Here is a 16,984-nt window from a genome sequence, read left to right as displayed (position 1 = left end):
TGTTCGGCTGCAGAGCGGGCGGCGGCGACAATGGTGGTCCGCTTCCGCCTCCTCCTCCTGCTCCTCGCTTGCTCCCTCCTCTTCCTCGAGCTCCCCTCAGCCTCAGCCACAGTCTCAGGTACTTTCTCCAGCTAACACCTACTGCTGTCTCAGTTGCAATCCCCTGCCACTAATTCCTGTTCAGATCCCCGCCCCGGCGGCACATCTCTACTAGTAGCAGTACGCGCAGGTTTAGAATAGAAATGCGCACTGCGGCATGCTACTTTCCTGTGTTCTGCTCTTCTGCCTGCAGGCTGCAGCTGCAGGACACTAGTATTTCTTCAGTAGACAAACATGACGAGTAATCGGAAACCCAAATCCCCTTTAACCTGCACGCAAATCTTGCTCCATGTATGGAGCTGCTAGGTAGCTACATCAGCATTGAGTTGATCTTTACATCTCGATCTGGGAGAGAGGTTGATTTTGCTGGTTTCTGTGTGCCTAAAATTGGGGAACAGCAGCACAGCAGACATGCTGGGATGCATGCATCCTTCATGTCTAAACCCGGCCTATTCCTTTTTTCGTACTACTAGTTGTCTTCACGAGAGAAGACAACATCCATGCAAAGGATAATTTCTTTTCTGAGGCTGCATATCTCCACTTGGACCATAAGCATATCTCTTTTACTTGGTTGCCTATTTAGTCCTATTGCTTTGCACTACCAAGACATGAGAGGTACAAACTCCTTGCTAATCAGTCACCTGAACCTGAAGTAACTAATTGCTGCTACTGCAGGTAAACCAACTGTCCATGATGACTTGGATCCAGCTCAGGTGACCAACCCGGCGATGCCGATCACAGTCCCGTCCACGAACCCAGCACCAACAATCATCACCGTGCCATCCACGAACCCTACCATCCCAATCCCTTCCTTAAACCCTTTGCCCACACCTATCCCAGCCCCCTCGACCGACCCTACTACCACATTACCACTGCCAACTCCTTCCACCTCTGCACCGACCGCCCCAGCAGTCACCAATCCTGTCACCACCCCATCAACATTCCCTCCATCGGCACCATTTACAAACCCAGCCGCAAATCCGATGGTGCCAGCTATCGGCAGTACACCACCACCTACTGTTCCGGTTACCACTCCAGTCACAGCTCCGGCTGTGTCAGGGCAGCAATCCTGGTGTGTGGCCAAGGCCGGCTCAGCCAAAGCAGCGCTCCAGGATGCACTGGACTACGCGTGCGGCATCGGTGGAGCCGATTGCTCGCCGATACAGCCATCGGGGAGCTGCTATTATCCAAATACCCTGGAAGCCCATGCGTCATACGCCTTCAACAGCTACTACCAGAAAAACCCTGCACCCACCAGCTGCGACTTTGGGGGCGCAGCAATGCTTGCCAATGCTAATCCGAGTATGAGTTACTTTTTTGTTTCCCTTCTAGACAAGATCCAAGGGTTTTCGGTGTGCCGCTCTGACATATTGCGCTCGCATCTCTTGTTTGCAGGCTCAGGAACCTGTGTCTTGGCATCATCCATGTCTTCACCAACAAGGTGAAGATTATTAGTTTTGCATTCTGATAACAATGAACTCTTGTTTCTATTGCAATGATGTGTATAGTGAACTATTTCATCTTTCAGCTCTACGGCTGGGTACAATCCTGGGTCCACCGCTCCTACTACACCATCCACTAACCCTGTTACTGGTGCATCTGGTTCTGATCCGGGATCATCAGTGCTGAACGCGAGTGGCTCAGGCATTTCTGGATCATCAGACTTTGGGCCAGGCTTCCCAGGAGAAGGCAATAACAGCAATAGTTGGCGCTCAATCTTGCCCTCTGGTTGGTCCTGGGTAGGCTTATTCTCCATGCTTGTGTTACCATACGTCGGAGGCTTATTTTGAAGAAAGAAGTTGCTCCAGAATTTTGGAAATTTGGAGGATTGCAAGTGGTGGCATAGAACTAAAGATTTTACTTTAGCTGTAGTAGTGTAGTGGGTGTTGATTAGGCTAAAGTTGTATGCTCGTAGGAAGTAGCATTGCCTGTATTGGCCAGTGGGTGTAGTTTCTAGGTGCATCCAGTCAAATGTTGATGATGAGCTTGCAAGTTGTAATATTTTGCTCCATTGAAAGTGTGATGCAGACTTGAAACTGTACAAGTCCTATTGGGGCCATTAAGTTTATCGCAGGCTGCTTGGAATTAATTCTATGAAGCGAGTTTAGGTGGTCAATCTACAACTCTGATGTGATGTGTAACAAAAACTTCAAATTCAGGTGAGCTGTACTAGCTCTTCAACATATTAAGGACCAACTCATGTACTTTTAACACATGGAAGCTTTTGTATATTTTTTATCCAGAAAAGTAGCGGCTTACTGGTAGAAGTATTTGTGTACTGACACATAAGACTAATATGCACTTTGGGAGTTTGGGTGGCTTTGGTTGGGTTGGTTGTTCAGTGATGTGAAGGGGGAATGTTGAGACACTCCACCAACAGCTAGCTAGCTGGGCACATTTCTTTTTTTATATACAGATATAAGATTGTGGCATTGAATTGTGGGTCCTCAGTTTGATCCAAATGTCACACCTACTTTCCCACTATCAAGCATTCTGTTCTTGGCATCTATAAGTGGCAGCACCTCTGCACTGTTATGCTATCAAATTATTTCCTCTGGAGCTGCTTGTCTCTTGCATCCTGCAAAACAAGGTTTGTCCTTTTGTCCCTCATATATTTTGTAAGGAATATTATGGATGAAATTCGTGTGAACAGTTTTGTTCGGCGTTATTGATTTGAGATCTCTACTGGTTCTGATTTCTGCTTGGAGGATGAAGTAACCGGTTATGCTCCACTTGATCCTGTTTAGATGCTTTCTTTCTTCTACGTTTTCTACTTCATATTGATTTTATTGTGTTCATGCTCTCTTCTGTTAGAACATGGTTCATGTTCAACCATGGGAGTTGCCTCTCTGTGCTGGATTTGGCTGGAGAATGTGTTTGTTTTGTTACCACTTTGCCCAAGTAGCTTAGATTTACTTTAGTGCATGGGGTTGGTCTGTCATGCTTCATGATTAAGCCATTGCTTAAAGTACAAAACTAATTAGAGGGATTGGGTCGGTCAGTTGTTAACTATAAAGGAAGAGACAAAAGACATTAAACACAACCAGTCTTTACTAAAATGTGTCCAGTAATCAACTCATCGCTGCAATTTACTTGAAGTTATTGTTTAAATCTGTACATTTCAGGAAATAGATAACCAATTCATGTTCAATGCTCACTAAGCATTTGACACTCTCGTGTAACTTTAAGCCATACCTAGCTTTTCATTTGTTAATTTATGTCTGCAGTGTGCATCATCTGACCTCCTCACCACTAGTTCAATACAAAATTTTATTTGGCATAATACATGTGTATACATTCAGCTAGGTGGTTTCTCACATGGCCTAGAAGTCTTTCAGCTGCAACTACTCCGGCCCTTTGTCAACTGCCTAGGGCTTGCCCTCAATATTAAATTTCAGTGGCTTAATTATTTGGTTTGTGGCATCCAATGCTCTATATGCTGTCTCTTCGTTCTACCTGTTTTTCTGCAGTCTGCACTATTTTTTCCTAAAATTTCCAGTACGAAGCATGCATAGCCAGATGCAAGTATATACAAAGCTATATGAAATGCTGCATGATTATATAATTATACACCAGAGTGCATATTATACTATAGAATTGAGATGGTAATTACTGTTTGACATGTAGAGTAGAGTAGATCTCGTATTGTGATGCATCAGTGTACTGTGTTTTGGGTTGGTTAATAGTAACAGCGTGGGTTTATTGCTGTGTCGTTGCGTGCTCTGTTTTGTGGTCCTGTCTGTCCTCCCATGGTCATGGCCGATTGGCCATTCTCAACTGAACCAGCCTTACCTTACCCTACTTGCATTAATAGCAGCCATCAGGTTCAGACAAGCTGTTACCCTCTCATGGCCCTCTCTTCTACTCACTGCAATTGACACTGATATAATCCTCTTGTTTGTACCTGCTGCCTGCAGTCAACAAGGAGCTGAGCTGTGCTGATTCCACAATCCACATGCTGCATGCCAACATATATTGTCACTGCCAACCACCCAGGCAGCACCTTCCTTTCTGACACTAAGTAGTATTCAGTTCAGGTCGCAAGACAACAATTAAGACTAGACCACTACCTAGGCTGCTCCTTGGATTCACACAGACGATGAAGCAGCCGGTGCTGAGCAATGGCCATGGCGGCAGGATCTCCTCGCCTTCGGTGGCGGCACGAACCAGGGTTCCGAGAGCAGCAGCAGCACCCATCAAGGAAGCTTCTTCGTCTCCAGCTCCAGCACCAGCCACTCCTCCTCGAGCGAGGAGGCTTGTGAGGGTGAGCAGCAAGGAGGAGAGGGTGGTCACTCCTGCAGCTGCAAAGCCAAAGAGGCACAAGGAGGATTCCGAGGAGGAGACGCGCAAGCTGCGTGGGGAGGTGGAGACCCTAAGGAAGGAGGTGGAGAGGCTGCAGCTGTTCAACACTGAGCTGGAGTGCGACAAGAGCGACCTCACACACCAGCTCGCACTTGCGCGCTGCACCATCACCCGGCTTCAGGAGCAGCATGACATCCATGTAAGTTGGGTTCCATATCAGCACATACCAGTTTGATTGCCGTGCAGCTGCTACAGCCATCTTTTCTTCCAGCTCCTGAAAAAAGCTGCATTTACCAATCACCATGCTCAGTTTACCTGCAACCTGCTTTGATCTACATGTTGGTTCACAAATGCATACATGGTGTGAGTGGCTAACACACATCAAATGATTTTTACTTCCAATTCAGAAGGCACAGACTGTTGCGGCGCAACAAAGCAACCAAAAGGATGATGCAATGAGCAGACCACAGCCTCCGAAGCCCCCATCACCGCCACCTCCACCACCACCTAGTAGTAAAATCCTGGGAAGAGCCCCAGCACCGCCGCCTCCACCGCCGCAACATGGCAAGATAAGCACAGTGAACAAGGCAACCGCATTGGTTGAGATGTACAACTCCCTGAACAAGCGCGATACCAAGAAGGCTGTGGCTGTCAGTGCCGCTCATCATAACAGCATCGTTGGCGAGCTACAGAACCGCTCCACGCACTTGTTGGCGGTCAGCATCATACCATTAAACGACCCTGGAAATAAGATTAACTTAGCTATATATGATTTTCTGACTAGATGTATTTTTTCTTTGTTTGCTCAGATCAAAACGGATGTCGAAACGAAAGGAGAGTTGATCAATGGGCTCATCAACAAAGTTCACACTAACACTTACACCGATGTGGAGCAAGTGCTGACCTTTGTTGATTGGCTTGATCAACAACTTTCAACTCTGGTAATCAAACAAACACCATAATATTGGTACCATTTGTTGTTGCCTTTATCAGTAGTGAGGACGGCTACTGACGGTTGGTGGGACGGTACTGACTAAATTAAGCTGTTGTAAAATTCAGTCGGATGAGACAGGCGTGTTGAAGCACTTCAGCTGGCCGGAGAAGAAAGCCGATGCACTCCGGGAAGCCGCATTTGAATACCGGGATCTCAAGTGTGTTGTAACGGAGGTCTCTTCCTTGAGTGTCGATGATGGCAGCCCTACCTCCTGTGAGGCTACTCTGAGGAAGATATCGAGCTTGCTAGATAAGTATGAAATCAAGAACCAATTGACCTCACACATGATTCTTGTCCTTTAGTTTCCCTACTTACACATAACTAATTGCCATACTTAATTGTTTGCCAGGCTGGAGAAGAGCATGAAGAGATTGTTGAGTCTTAGGAGCTCGGCGATGCCGTGCTATAAACAGTTTGGAATTCCGACCGAGTGGATGCTCGATTCAGGGATTGCTTCGAAGGTAGTCAATTAATTAGTATCCTTGCACTTATTATTTGCATCAGACGATTAACTGGTTTGGAATTGTTCGCTGTTTGAATTTGCAGATAAAGGTGGCGTCAGTAGCACTTGCAAAGGTGCACATGAAGAGAGTCCTCAAGGAAATAGTGGCAGATACAGGAGGAGGGAACACGGCTGCTCTCGTTGCTCAGAGCGTGCGCTTCACATATAGGGTTCACCAGGTATGTATTAACTATGCTTTACCTTCTTAGATTACATACAGCTTTGTTGTAACATATGCACCTTTTTTGTTTGTTTGTTTGTAGTTTGCGGGAGGACTTGACAGTGAAGCCATGCGCGCTTTTGAGGAGCTAACGCAGCGGTCTCAGTTGACTACTGCTTAGCTAGATGAAATATGATGAATGAGATGAAATGATAGTTTCTCAGAGTACAAGCTAGACGCCGTGATTTTTGTATATAGTCTTGGTTTATTTGAGCTGATCAATAAGTGTAATTTGTATTACACGGGCCCTGCCAATCTCGGGAACAAGTGATAGAGAGACATACTGTAGATCATTTCAGTTCCGTTTAACACTCTGAAGTATACTTGGAAACAAATGAGTCCGCGTGCTGATATGCATCTTTCAGATGCTGGGGTAAATGTCTCAGTAAAGGAAATGAGCACGCAGTTTCGTTCTTCAGAATACTACTCACCATATATATGATTATGTTGAAGCATGTTGAGGATATCAAATTGAGGATTTATGAAGTTTATGGTAGTACTAACTACTAGGTTGGAAGGCACCGATCAAAATGCTTGTGGGTGCTGCCGATTGAAGATCATAAAGCACCCCCGTCAAGTGTTTGATGTTCTGCTAACTTAGCAGCAGCACATTCGTTTTTTGTTTGAGCTTTGAAAGTATCTTTGAACTCAACAACTGAAAAGTTAAATTTTTGCGAGAAAACTGAAAAGCTGCCATGAGAAAATACAAACTGAATTTGGACGCTGCTACAACGTGGGCTCAGGCGTCACCTTCCTCCTTATGCCCCCTCCTCCTCCTCGCGGACCTTGTCCCATCGCCTTCCTCCCGTAGGCAGACGGGGCGCTCGTCGTCGGATCTCGCGGCCGCCAGTGGCTGTTGATCTCGCCTTGCCGGTCTGAAGTCTGAACCCTCCTTCCTCTTCGTACCTTCTCCGCCTCCGGCCCATATGGTCCTGGGCTCCGGACGGCCCAACAAGCCTCTCCGGTCTGTTGGCCTTTGTTGGCGTTCAAAGTAAGCTACGCGGCGCGGCATAGATTAGCGTCAGTTTGCCGATCGTTTGTGGCGTTGTTCCTAAGCTATCAAGACGCTATATCGAGCCGCGACACAGCCCAAAGCCAAGACACTGACGAACCGGCCCCACCCAGCAGACTCGTGGACGAAGGAAGAAGAAGCACACCGCCGCCGCCGGACCGGTGACCTACACTCTCCTCGGCCTCCGCGCCCCTGCCATCTACCAGCCATGCTCGGCTCTTCAAACCGTAAGCTCTCCCCCTCCACACGCCATCTTCGCCTCTACTGGCATTGCCAGTACAGACCAGCTCGTCGTCTCTGCTGGCTGATCGGCGGCCAGGGTTTTCCCGGTCGAGATCCTTCATTGAGATGCTAATAATGCTTTCCACGCTACAGTGTACAGCGTTGATGAACCGCCAAGTTACTTACTTCCTGTTTTGCCTGCAGATTTCAGCTACCATCGCATGCTCACATTCTTCCAGTTTTGGTTGCAAAAGTTCATTGCCGCCATGGTTCCTAAGAAGACGACGCCTAACCTCTCCAAGGGGGATTACTTCACGGAGCCTAGCCTAGAGGAGCTTGCGGCCAAAGAACGTGCCGAACCAGGCTACTGCTGTCGCGTTAGAGACTTTGTTGTCGGACGTCAAGGCTATGCATGGCAGCATCAGATTCTTGGGAGAAACGGACGTGAGGGGCCTTGATCTGGAGTCGGTCGTGGAATTCAATAACCGCGAAGTGGCCGTGTACAAGGACGAAAGCAAGAAGCCCCCGGTTGGCGAGGGCCTCAACAAAGCTGCAGTGGTGACTATGTTGAACGTCAAGTGCAGGAGTAGGAAGACAGGCGAGACGTACACGGATGGTCCGAAGCTGGACAGGTACAAGGAGAAGCTCGTGAAGAAGAGCCAGGAGCAGGGAGCGGAGTTTGTGTCGTTTGATGGTGTCAAGGGCGAGTTGAAGTTCAGGGTGAAGCACTTCAGCTCCTATGGATTTGGCCAAAGCTGAAACCGATTCAAGTGTACGTCAAAAAAAAAAAAGACTCGATTCAAGTGTAGTTTGGTCATTGTGAGTTAGAAGTAGAACGTTTTTTTCTTCTCGGAATGATGCTTCTATGACTTCCTTTCTGGGTCTATCTGACTATCTGTAATTCTGTATAGAAGACAAGTTTGACGGTCATTCCAGTATAAATCAAGTCGATTCATGTCTTATTTATGCATTGTATAAGTGGCCTTTGAATGTTTCGTGTACACATATTTTCTTTTCTGCATGTTTTATTTTCGAGGGAAACACTGCATGTTTATAAGCAAACAAAATACAGCGTGATACACACACCATTAGTAGAAAACGGACCTTTCGTAAAGCGTCTTTGGTCCCGGCCGTGTCCTGGGCCGGGACCAAAGGCCTGACCAGGTCGCCCCGAATCCATCCAATCGTACGACACCGATGGGTCCCGGTTGGTTAGGACCCATTGGTACCGGTTTGTATCCTAAACCGGGATTAAAGGGTTTTGCGGCACGCTGCGCCCGCGGTATCCCCTTTAGTACAGGGCTGGTGACACATGCCGGGATTTAAATTCAAACGGTTCGTTCCCGCGGAAGCCGATCGCGTCGCCATTACTGGCGTCGAAATCGAGCGTCACACGCCCGGGAATCTGAGCCGCCGTGCCGACGCCGGCGGCCAGCCACGGGAATTGATCACCCGGTGGCTGGCATCTTCATCTTCCTTTGCTTTATATGCTCACATCTTCTCCACCATTGCCACGTACAATATTCTTCCATTTGCAAAAAAAGCTCCCCTCTTCGTCGATGTTTTGGACTCAATGGAGCACCGCGCGCGCGACCTGGCTCCTCGAACTCGGGTGTACCACCTGATGGCGGAAGGGATGCCGTTCAAGGTCATGGTCGCTCTCCGTGCAAGAAGGGTGGAGAAGTGGATCCGCACCGTGAAGAGGGACTATCTCGACAACGCATCAATCAAGTGCGTCAGCTTGGATTGCGAGTTCACCAACCGTCGCGAGGGTGATCAGCGCGCCGCCGTCCTTCAGCTCTCGGTGGCTCCGAGAATTTGGTATTCCAGATTTGCCATGCTGATGAATAAAGTATATACTATTTGTCCAATTGCGGTTTACTGATTATTTTTGGTTTCAAAAAATACAGAAATGTGACACAATGGTATAAGAGTTAATATGATTGATATGGTAGTATTTACACCAAGGTACAATCACATTCGCGGGAGCGCATGAGGAAAGAACCGAGGAGCTAGAGCTGTCTCCACTAGTGCACTCACTCAGGATTCTAACAGAACATACTAGGGAAGCACATTCCGCACAAACTTCGCATGCCGCTCGCCTCCGCCATAGCCGAAGCACCCACCGGAAAACAAACCAGGAGATTATCGCGCCATGAGCCAAAGAAGTACCATCACATCAAATGCTTGAAGAGCCGATGAAATTCCCCATAAAAAAGGACAACGTTTTTTTCCCTATGGCATGTCAGCCGGGGAAATCCAAGTCCGCTAGCTGCCTCCATCCAACCTCGGCGGCCAAGGGCATCGGGTCCACACGCATAGGTAGGTCTTGAGCTCGGCAAGATGACTTTGGTTCACACGTGAAAGTGTTCCGAAAGGCACCGGCTCTCAATGGTGAAATTCTTGATGAAATGCATTGGCAACAGGAGTTGTCATTGGTAGCTCCTCCAGCGACTGCACCTTCTTCTTGTATGCGCATACTGATTGCTAGCGCCCCTTCCCAGCTACTGGGTCACTCTAGTACTTCGGCGACCCGTCGGGGAGGCCAGAGAGGCGGTGGTTTATCCTATGGCGGATGCTAGCACTTTGAGTCCTTTTATCTCCAAGTTGTGAATTTAGTGGATAATATGATAGCACCGAATGTCTTCATTACAAAGTTCTCCAATTACCTGATCTGTTTTGGGTAGATGTTTGTCTTTAGAGGTATGGATACCAACTTTCTCTCTCAAACTGGTCCGTCAGGATTAGCCATGCAAAATGGGAGTTTTGATATGGATCCTTCCTAATTTACTTTGGATTCCATCCCCGTAACACAATCGTCACTACTAGGAGCAACGGGCTCACTCCTATACAAGAAGACCGCACAAGCTTCTTGGTGACGTGCCACTGCGACATGGAAGAAGCCTAAGGACCTTACGTACTCAACAACATGGTCATCGCCATCTCCTTGCCACCACGCCAAGAACACCTAGCCTCGCCGGACTAAAGGGCCGCCCAGGAAAAACGCCCAAGCTCCTCCTCGCCGCCGCCAGGAAGGCCAACACCGAGGCACAATCTTATTCATTTGCGCCGTACCCGCGTCCAATCATAGCCGCGCTGCGAGAAAACCTAGACATTGAATGTATTGTGTAAACATGTTTTCTTTTATGTGTATAACTCTTCATGTCGACTTTATATCTTGGTGTATTGAAATACTAAGACCACTTGGTCGACATAAAAACCTAGTGGAGGACTCCCAAAAAACTTTCGGGTGGGCACACCCCCCTAATTTTTATATTCACATTGCCCATATGTGATGGCGTGGTTCCTAGGGCGTGACAGCTAGGTAGATGCCGAGGTGGCGCCTCCGGAATGAGATGCTCGTTGACGCGTTGTCTAGTGGAGACTTCCACATCGTGGAGTTTTTCGACCTCGTGTCGTGTTAGTGACCACTTTGCTCTTGGTGCTAGTTGCCGGTGTTTGGTCCATCGATGTTAGCGACCACCATGTACGCCGTGCATCGATGCAACCAAGCTTTTCACATTATTTCAAGCAAGTTGGGCCGGACCGCAAACCGAATAGGTCGCGCCGTTGGACGCACTGGCCGACCAAACAACAGGTCAAATTCTATCCACGACGCGATTCAAATGAACAAAATCGAACAATTTGAAAGCTTTTTTATGTCGCGCCGCTGGAGATGCGAGGGAAAAAAAATCTCCCTTCCCTCCCTCCTTCCGTCCTATTCTTACCTTCTCCCACTCCTGCCCATATGGGCCTGGGGCCCGGACAGCCCAACAAGCCTCTCCGGTCTGTTGGCGTTCAAAGTAAGCTACGCGGCGCGGCGCGGCACAGAGTAGCGTCAGTTTACCGCTCGTTTGTGGCGTTGTTCCTAAGCTATCAGTACGCTATATAGAGCCGCGACACAGCCCAAAGCCAAGAGACAGACGACCCGGCCCCACCCACCAGCCTCAGATCCAGATCCCCCTCTCCTCCGCCTTCCGATTATCCCCGAAAACCAACACCACAACACCGATCGACTCGTCGACCAAGGAAGAAGACGAAGCACACCGCCGCCGCCGCCGCCGGCCCGGTGACCTACACTCTCCTCCGCCGCCGCCGCCGCCGGCCCCCGCCGTCTACCAGCCATGTTCGGCTCTTCCAACCGTAAGCACCCTATCCTCTCCCCCACCTCCTCACGCCATCCTCCGCCGCACCTAGGGTTTCCTCTCCCCGCGCGCGCATTCCGCCTTCGCCCTCGATTCCTGCCGCCGCCATTGCCGCCACCCACCACCTCGTCCTCTGCCGGTTCACCGGCGGCCAGGGTTTCCCGGTCGAGATCCTTCATCATCCTTGATATGCGTTAAATATTTAATAATAATGCTTTCCGCGCTACAGTGTTCATGAGCCGCCAAGTTTACTTCCTGCCCGTCGCGTACAATAATTATTTCTGTTGTTTTGCCTGTAGATTTCCTGTTCATGTCCTTCCAATTTTGCTTATAAAAGTTTATTTACATCACCGTGGTTCCTGACCTGTTTCCGACCATCCTCCTGTTGCAGCATTCGGGCAGTCGTCGTCCGCCAGCAACCCTTTCGGGCAGCAGGCCTCGAGCAGCAACCCGTTCGGGACCCAGCAGCAGCCTGCCTTTGGCCAGACCAATGCCGCCGCCACCAACCCCTTCGCGCCTAGACCGTTTGGCAGCCCGACACCCGCCTTCGGAGGAGCGCAGACAGGGACCAGCTCGCCGTTCGGGGGTGGTGCGTCCGCCTTTGGCCAGCCATCCGCTCCGGCCTTTGGGGCTGCAGCCACTGGCGCCTTTGGCCAGCAGCCCACCCCGGCGTTTGGGGCTACAGCCACTGGCGCCTTTGGCCAGCAGCCCACCCCGGCGTTTGGGTCCACGTCAACCGGTGCCTTTGGCCAGCAGCCCACCCCGGCGTTTGGCTCGACGTCAACCGGCGCCTTTGGCCAGCAGCAAACCCCGGCGTTTGGTTCGACGTCAACTGGTGCCTTTGGCCAGCAACCCACACCGGTGTTTGGTTCGACGTCAACCGGCGCCTTTGGCCAGCAGCAAACCCCGGCGTTTGGCTCGACGTCAACGGGCGCCTTTGGCCAGCAGCCCACCCCGGTGTTTGGTTCGACGTCGACCGGTGCCTTTGGCCAGCAACCAACACCGGCGTTTGGCTCTACGTCAACCGGCGTCTTTGGCCAGCCAACCACGCCAGCGTTTGGCTCGACGGCAACTGGCGCCTTTGGCCAGCCATCAACGCCCGCGTTCGGCAGTGGCGCCACAACCTCCAACCCTGCCAGTGGTTCGTACCCTTCTCACAGTCTCAGCATTGATCTTCTACATATTCTCCCGCAACTTGGAACACAATTCATAATGCAGCATTTACTGGATCTTTACCTGTTTTGCACCTGCTCTGTGTTTAGATGCCAACCTTGATGAAAGCTGTACTATATTATAGGAAAGCTGTTATTATAGACAGAACAAAGCAATGCTAAAGCAACCGTTTATGTTGTGTTATGTACCACTACAGTTCAATGCTTACTTCGAAATATCTCTGATGGCTATTAAAAGTGATAGCTGTTGCTGGTAGTTGGAAGTTTGTGATTCATTATAGACTATTTTCTGTATCAGTACAAAAGAGTGTAGGACTAGGACTTGAAATACTGTCACCCTATACTCATCAGTCCATGCTTTCCCTTTGCCACTGCATATAAACTATGATAGGTTTCCCAAGGTAGTAAGTTCCTCTCTGCGTAATTTCATTCAAGTATGCTTACAATACTTGACAGTAATCTTTGTTTTAACAGCATTTAAATCTTTTTATGTGATGTTTAATGCCACATTTCATATTTGTTTCAACGATGCTTCTTCAAAGATGCTACTAATTATGTTGTTTTTTTCTGGACCCCTTTTGGACCTTCTGTTTTCCTTCTTGTAATGTACTCTGCAAATTTTTCAGGATCTCTGTTTGGACAAAAGTCTAGTTTCGGTGGTTTTGGTTCATCTCCTAACCAGTCTACTACATTTGGCAACAACAATTTTGGCACCACAACTACTCCGACCTTCGGTGCCTCTACATCAACATCCTTATTTGGTGCTCCCGGCACCTCAACGTTTGGTTCGACCACTACTCCTGGATTTGGATCTTCTCCGTCTTTTGGACAATCAGGAGCTGCAACTAGTAGCACGCTGTTCGGAACAACTCCGTCTTCTCCATTTGGTAGGTTCTCCCATTGGATATTCACCTTACTCAATTACGTTCACATAGTTTGGGCTTGGTGTTGACTTTTGAGTGCATCACGTTACTTTCTTACATTCTGCGCACTGTACTAGTTGGGTAACTGCAAACTGTTTTTTCACTTCCTTATTTGATTTTCAGGCTTGCCGACAGCACCACCAACGTTTGGGCAAACTACATTTGGGAATCAATCTGGAGGAACCAGAATACAGCCTCATGTACAAACACCAGATCCTGACGGTGCTACGAGTGGTTCTCAGGCTTCAAAACTTGATTCCATATCAGCTATGCCTGCATACAAAGAGAAGAGTCATGAAGAATTGAGGTGGGAAGATTACCAGCGTGGGGACAAAGGTAAGTGGAATTGTTTGGAACTGAGTAGTATGCTATTGCTTCATCTGTAACCCCTCTTTAAAACATTCACAGCTAATTGCACACATTATTTTTTGCATGCTTATTTTCTGTGAATTGGCATGAATATTATGTTCTGGCTTTGGGTATAGCTTACCTGTAGTGTTTTTTCTTTCTTATTTGCAATTAGATAACTGTAGTGTCTTTTATTTGCAATTAGAATGAACTCATAAAGTTTACTATTTCAATGCTTCACTAGATCATGTAACTTGTGATAATTTAATGTTTGAACTTTGAACCTCAGGTGGACCAAACACAACTCCAGTGGTGAATAACTTCTCGCCATCTCCACAGCCAAGTTTTCCAATCAGTCAACCGGCGCCAGTGAATCCATTTTCTAGTATCTCAAATTCTACTGGTGCTTTTGGTACTACGCCGAGCCTGTTTCCGTCCCCCGGAACGACCTTGTTTGGACAATCAACTGGTTCTCCCTTCCAAGCAAACACTTCACAATCTCTGTTTGCAAATACCACTCCTTCAATATTCGGCTCGTCATCGGCAATCACGACTCCTTTCAGTTTTGGCCCATCCTTTAACAATAACTCTCAATCAGCTGGGCTGTTTCCGTCTTTGTCTTCCCCTGCAATTGGGCAACAGCCATCGAGCCACTCATTTAACCAGCAGACGACAAGCAGTTCAGCTTTCTCCACCAGTATTTTCAACAACACGACTAATGTTGGAACAGCCGGAGGACAGTTTGTCCCCACATCTTCACCTTTTGTAAGCATCTTATCCCCTTGCAGTTACATATTTAGGCTTGATAACTGTTTTCCACAAATTGTTGTACTTTCATATTATTCCTATCATTTAACCCTCAAAATTTTCTATATCTTCTGCTTTGAAAATAACGAGTTCCTATTTTCTCTTTGTTTAAGCCAATGTTTCCACAACCTGCCCCTGTTCAACCTTCAAGTTCGTTCTCATTCCAACCTCAGGGCCAACCAGGTTAGTATTTGCCTCATAATATTCAATGCTTTCTTTTAATTAACGGATATCTGTTATAACTTTTGTGTGTATGCTGATGCTTTGGCAGGTGGATTCTCTGGAGTTTCCAAACCGATGAATATGGCCCCATTTGGACAGCAGTATGACCCTTCCATTTACTTGTCACATTTACATTTATTCTTTCTGATTTCTGTTTTTATTGGGTGGAATTGAGAAGGCGAAAGTAAACAATAACATGATTGTGTAATACTGTAGAGAGAAGAAATTTCTTAATGGTTCTGTTTTGAGTAAATAGGTTGTACCTGCTGAGCTGCCATGTTTCTGTTTATCTCTATAGTGCAGCACAGACTTTTGCCTTGGTTTGTAATAATTATCTTCTAAAACTGAGTACTAGGGAGCACCTATTATCACTTGATTACCATGTGGATTCCTTTTTTTGAACTTAGTTAATAGTAATACACCATCCTCTTGTAACTTTGTAACACTCTGTTGCATACTTGATGCAGAACCAGTAGTCAGTCCAGTATGGTAATGCAGCCGACTCTTGTTTCAAATCCCTTCGGGACACTTCCAGCGATGCCTCAGATGTCCATTGGGAATGGTGGATCCTCACCTTCCATCCAATATGGAATATCAAGTTTACCGGTTAGTTTTTATTATCTTTAAGTATTTCCAGTAGTTTCTGTAGAGTGGAAAGAGAGTAGAGATGGGCAAGGCGGGTAATATTTTGTTAGCAGTCTGTGCTACTGAGGCTATCTGTAGCTATGAGTAAAGACGTTTGCTTGTCCGAAACATTTGCTGCCCTGTAGGTTGCTGAGAAGCCCCATCCGAGTAGAACATTATCAATGGTGGTGCCTAGGCATTTGTCACAGAGGAGGATAAAACTGTTGCCACGGAAATATAATGCGACATCTGATGGCAAGGTAATGACTGATTACATAGTTCAGTTCTATATTTCTTTGTTGGAATTAACGAAAGCCATTGAGAGAGTATTGTATGTGATGCCTGTTTTCTTGTTACTCCTGTAGGTTCCGTTCTTTGCTGATGATGAAGAATCTTCCGTAACGCCAAAAGCAGATGCCTTTTTCATCCCTAGAGAAAACCCAAGAAGTCTGATAATCCGTCAAACAGATCAGTGGCCTTCACGTAGTGCAGTTGACCGACAACCAATTCCAAGAGATTCAGCTCATCTTGACGAAGACAAAGGTATTCATTTAGAACTATTGGTATTCCTTTTCTCCTCAACTTGCACAATTAGGTGTAGCTTGTTGCTGACTTGAGTAACTGTGCAGATGCTTTTGTTGGGAGGGAGCGCAATAAGGCTGCCATGTCACCGGCTCGGTCTGGTCAAGCAGGAAATAGTCATGATGCATCAAGTGAGCCTGAGGCTTTTGTTCGGCATGTGAATGGTGCTAGCATTGAGAAGATGATGCCTAAGCTCTCCCAGGCAGATTACTTCACGGAGCCTAGCCTAGAGGAGCTTGCGGCGAAAGAACGTTCTGAACCAGGCTACTGCCGTCAGGTTAGAGACTTTGTTGTCGGACGTCAAGGCTATGGCAGCATCAAATTCTTGGGAGAAACAGATGTGAGGGGCCTTGATCTGGAGTCGGTGGTGGAATTCAATAACCGTGAAGTGGTCGTGTACAAGGAGGACAGCGAGAAGCCCCCAGTTGGCGAGGGCCTGAACAAAGCTGCATTGGTGACTCTTTTGAACATCAAGTGCATGAATAGGAAGACAGGTGAGCCCTGCACCGAGGGTCCGAGGCTGGACAAGTTCAAGGAGACGCTGGTGAAGACGGCCAAGGAGCAGGGAGCTGAGTTCGTGTCATTTGACGGCGCCAAGGGCGAGTGGAAGTTCAGGGTGAAGCACTTCAGCTCCTATGGATTTGGCGAAAGCTGAAACGTGTAGCTTGGTCGTTGTGACTGGTTGTTAGAATGCTTTTATCTCATGGGAATGATGTTTCTGTGACTTCCTTTCTGGTTCTATCTGTATAGAAAGACAAGTTCTACGGTCCTTCCTGTATAAATCGGGTCGATTCATCATGTCTTCTTTAT

At 47.7% G+C, this 16,984-nt stretch overlaps 3 protein-coding genes and 1 pseudogene across 4 annotated transcripts; all 4 read left to right on the top strand.

Annotated features, from left to right (window-relative positions):
* LOC124699177 (endochitinase A1-like) lies at positions 1–1,889 on the top strand. Its single transcript, XM_047231520.1, has 4 exons — positions 1–118; positions 775–1,401; positions 1,495–1,540; positions 1,628–1,889. The coding sequence occupies exons 1-4, from the start codon at positions 31–33 to the stop codon at positions 1,887–1,889; spliced, it is 1,023 nt and encodes a 340-aa protein (XP_047087476.1). The 5' UTR covers positions 1–30.
* A 647-nt stretch (positions 1,890–2,536) lies between these two features.
* LOC124699176 (protein CHUP1, chloroplastic-like) lies at positions 2,537–6,426 on the top strand. 2 transcript variants are annotated; one of them, XM_047231518.1, is made up of 8 exons: positions 2,537–2,689; positions 4,132–4,600; positions 4,809–5,117; positions 5,211–5,342; positions 5,461–5,648; positions 5,745–5,856; positions 5,942–6,076; positions 6,161–6,426. In XM_047231518.1, exons 1-8 carry the CDS (start codon positions 2,634–2,636, stop codon positions 6,236–6,238), a joined length of 1,479 nt encoding a protein of 492 aa, XP_047087474.1. In that variant the 5' UTR covers positions 2,537–2,633; the 3' UTR covers positions 6,239–6,426. The 2 variants fall into 2 exon arrangements, with proteins under 2 accessions (XP_047087474.1, XP_047087475.1); XM_047231519.1 differs by having other exon boundaries at positions 4,017–4,600.
* A 1,191-nt stretch (positions 6,427–7,617) lies between these two features.
* On the top strand, positions 7,618–8,110 carry LOC124696218 (annotated as a pseudogene).
* A 3,291-nt stretch (positions 8,111–11,401) lies between these two features.
* LOC124703180 (nuclear pore complex protein NUP98A-like) lies at positions 11,402–16,977 on the top strand. Its single transcript, XM_047235405.1, has 10 exons — positions 11,402–11,494; positions 13,295–13,555; positions 13,715–13,927; positions 14,229–14,704; positions 14,860–14,929; positions 15,018–15,069; positions 15,436–15,574; positions 15,739–15,852; positions 15,958–16,135; positions 16,222–16,977. Exons 1-10 carry the CDS (start codon positions 11,476–11,478, stop codon positions 16,827–16,829), a joined length of 2,130 nt encoding a protein of 709 aa, XP_047091361.1. The 5' UTR covers positions 11,402–11,475; the 3' UTR covers positions 16,830–16,977.
* The last annotated feature ends 7 nt before the right edge of the window (positions 16,978–16,984 follow it).

This window comes from Lolium rigidum, chromosome 3 (assembly GCF_022539505.1).
Source record: "Lolium rigidum isolate FL_2022 chromosome 3, APGP_CSIRO_Lrig_0.1, whole genome shotgun sequence".
NCBI classification, from domain to species: domain Eukaryota; kingdom Viridiplantae; phylum Streptophyta; class Magnoliopsida; order Poales; family Poaceae; genus Lolium; species Lolium rigidum.
This window is presented reverse-complemented; position numbering and strand designations above follow the sequence as displayed.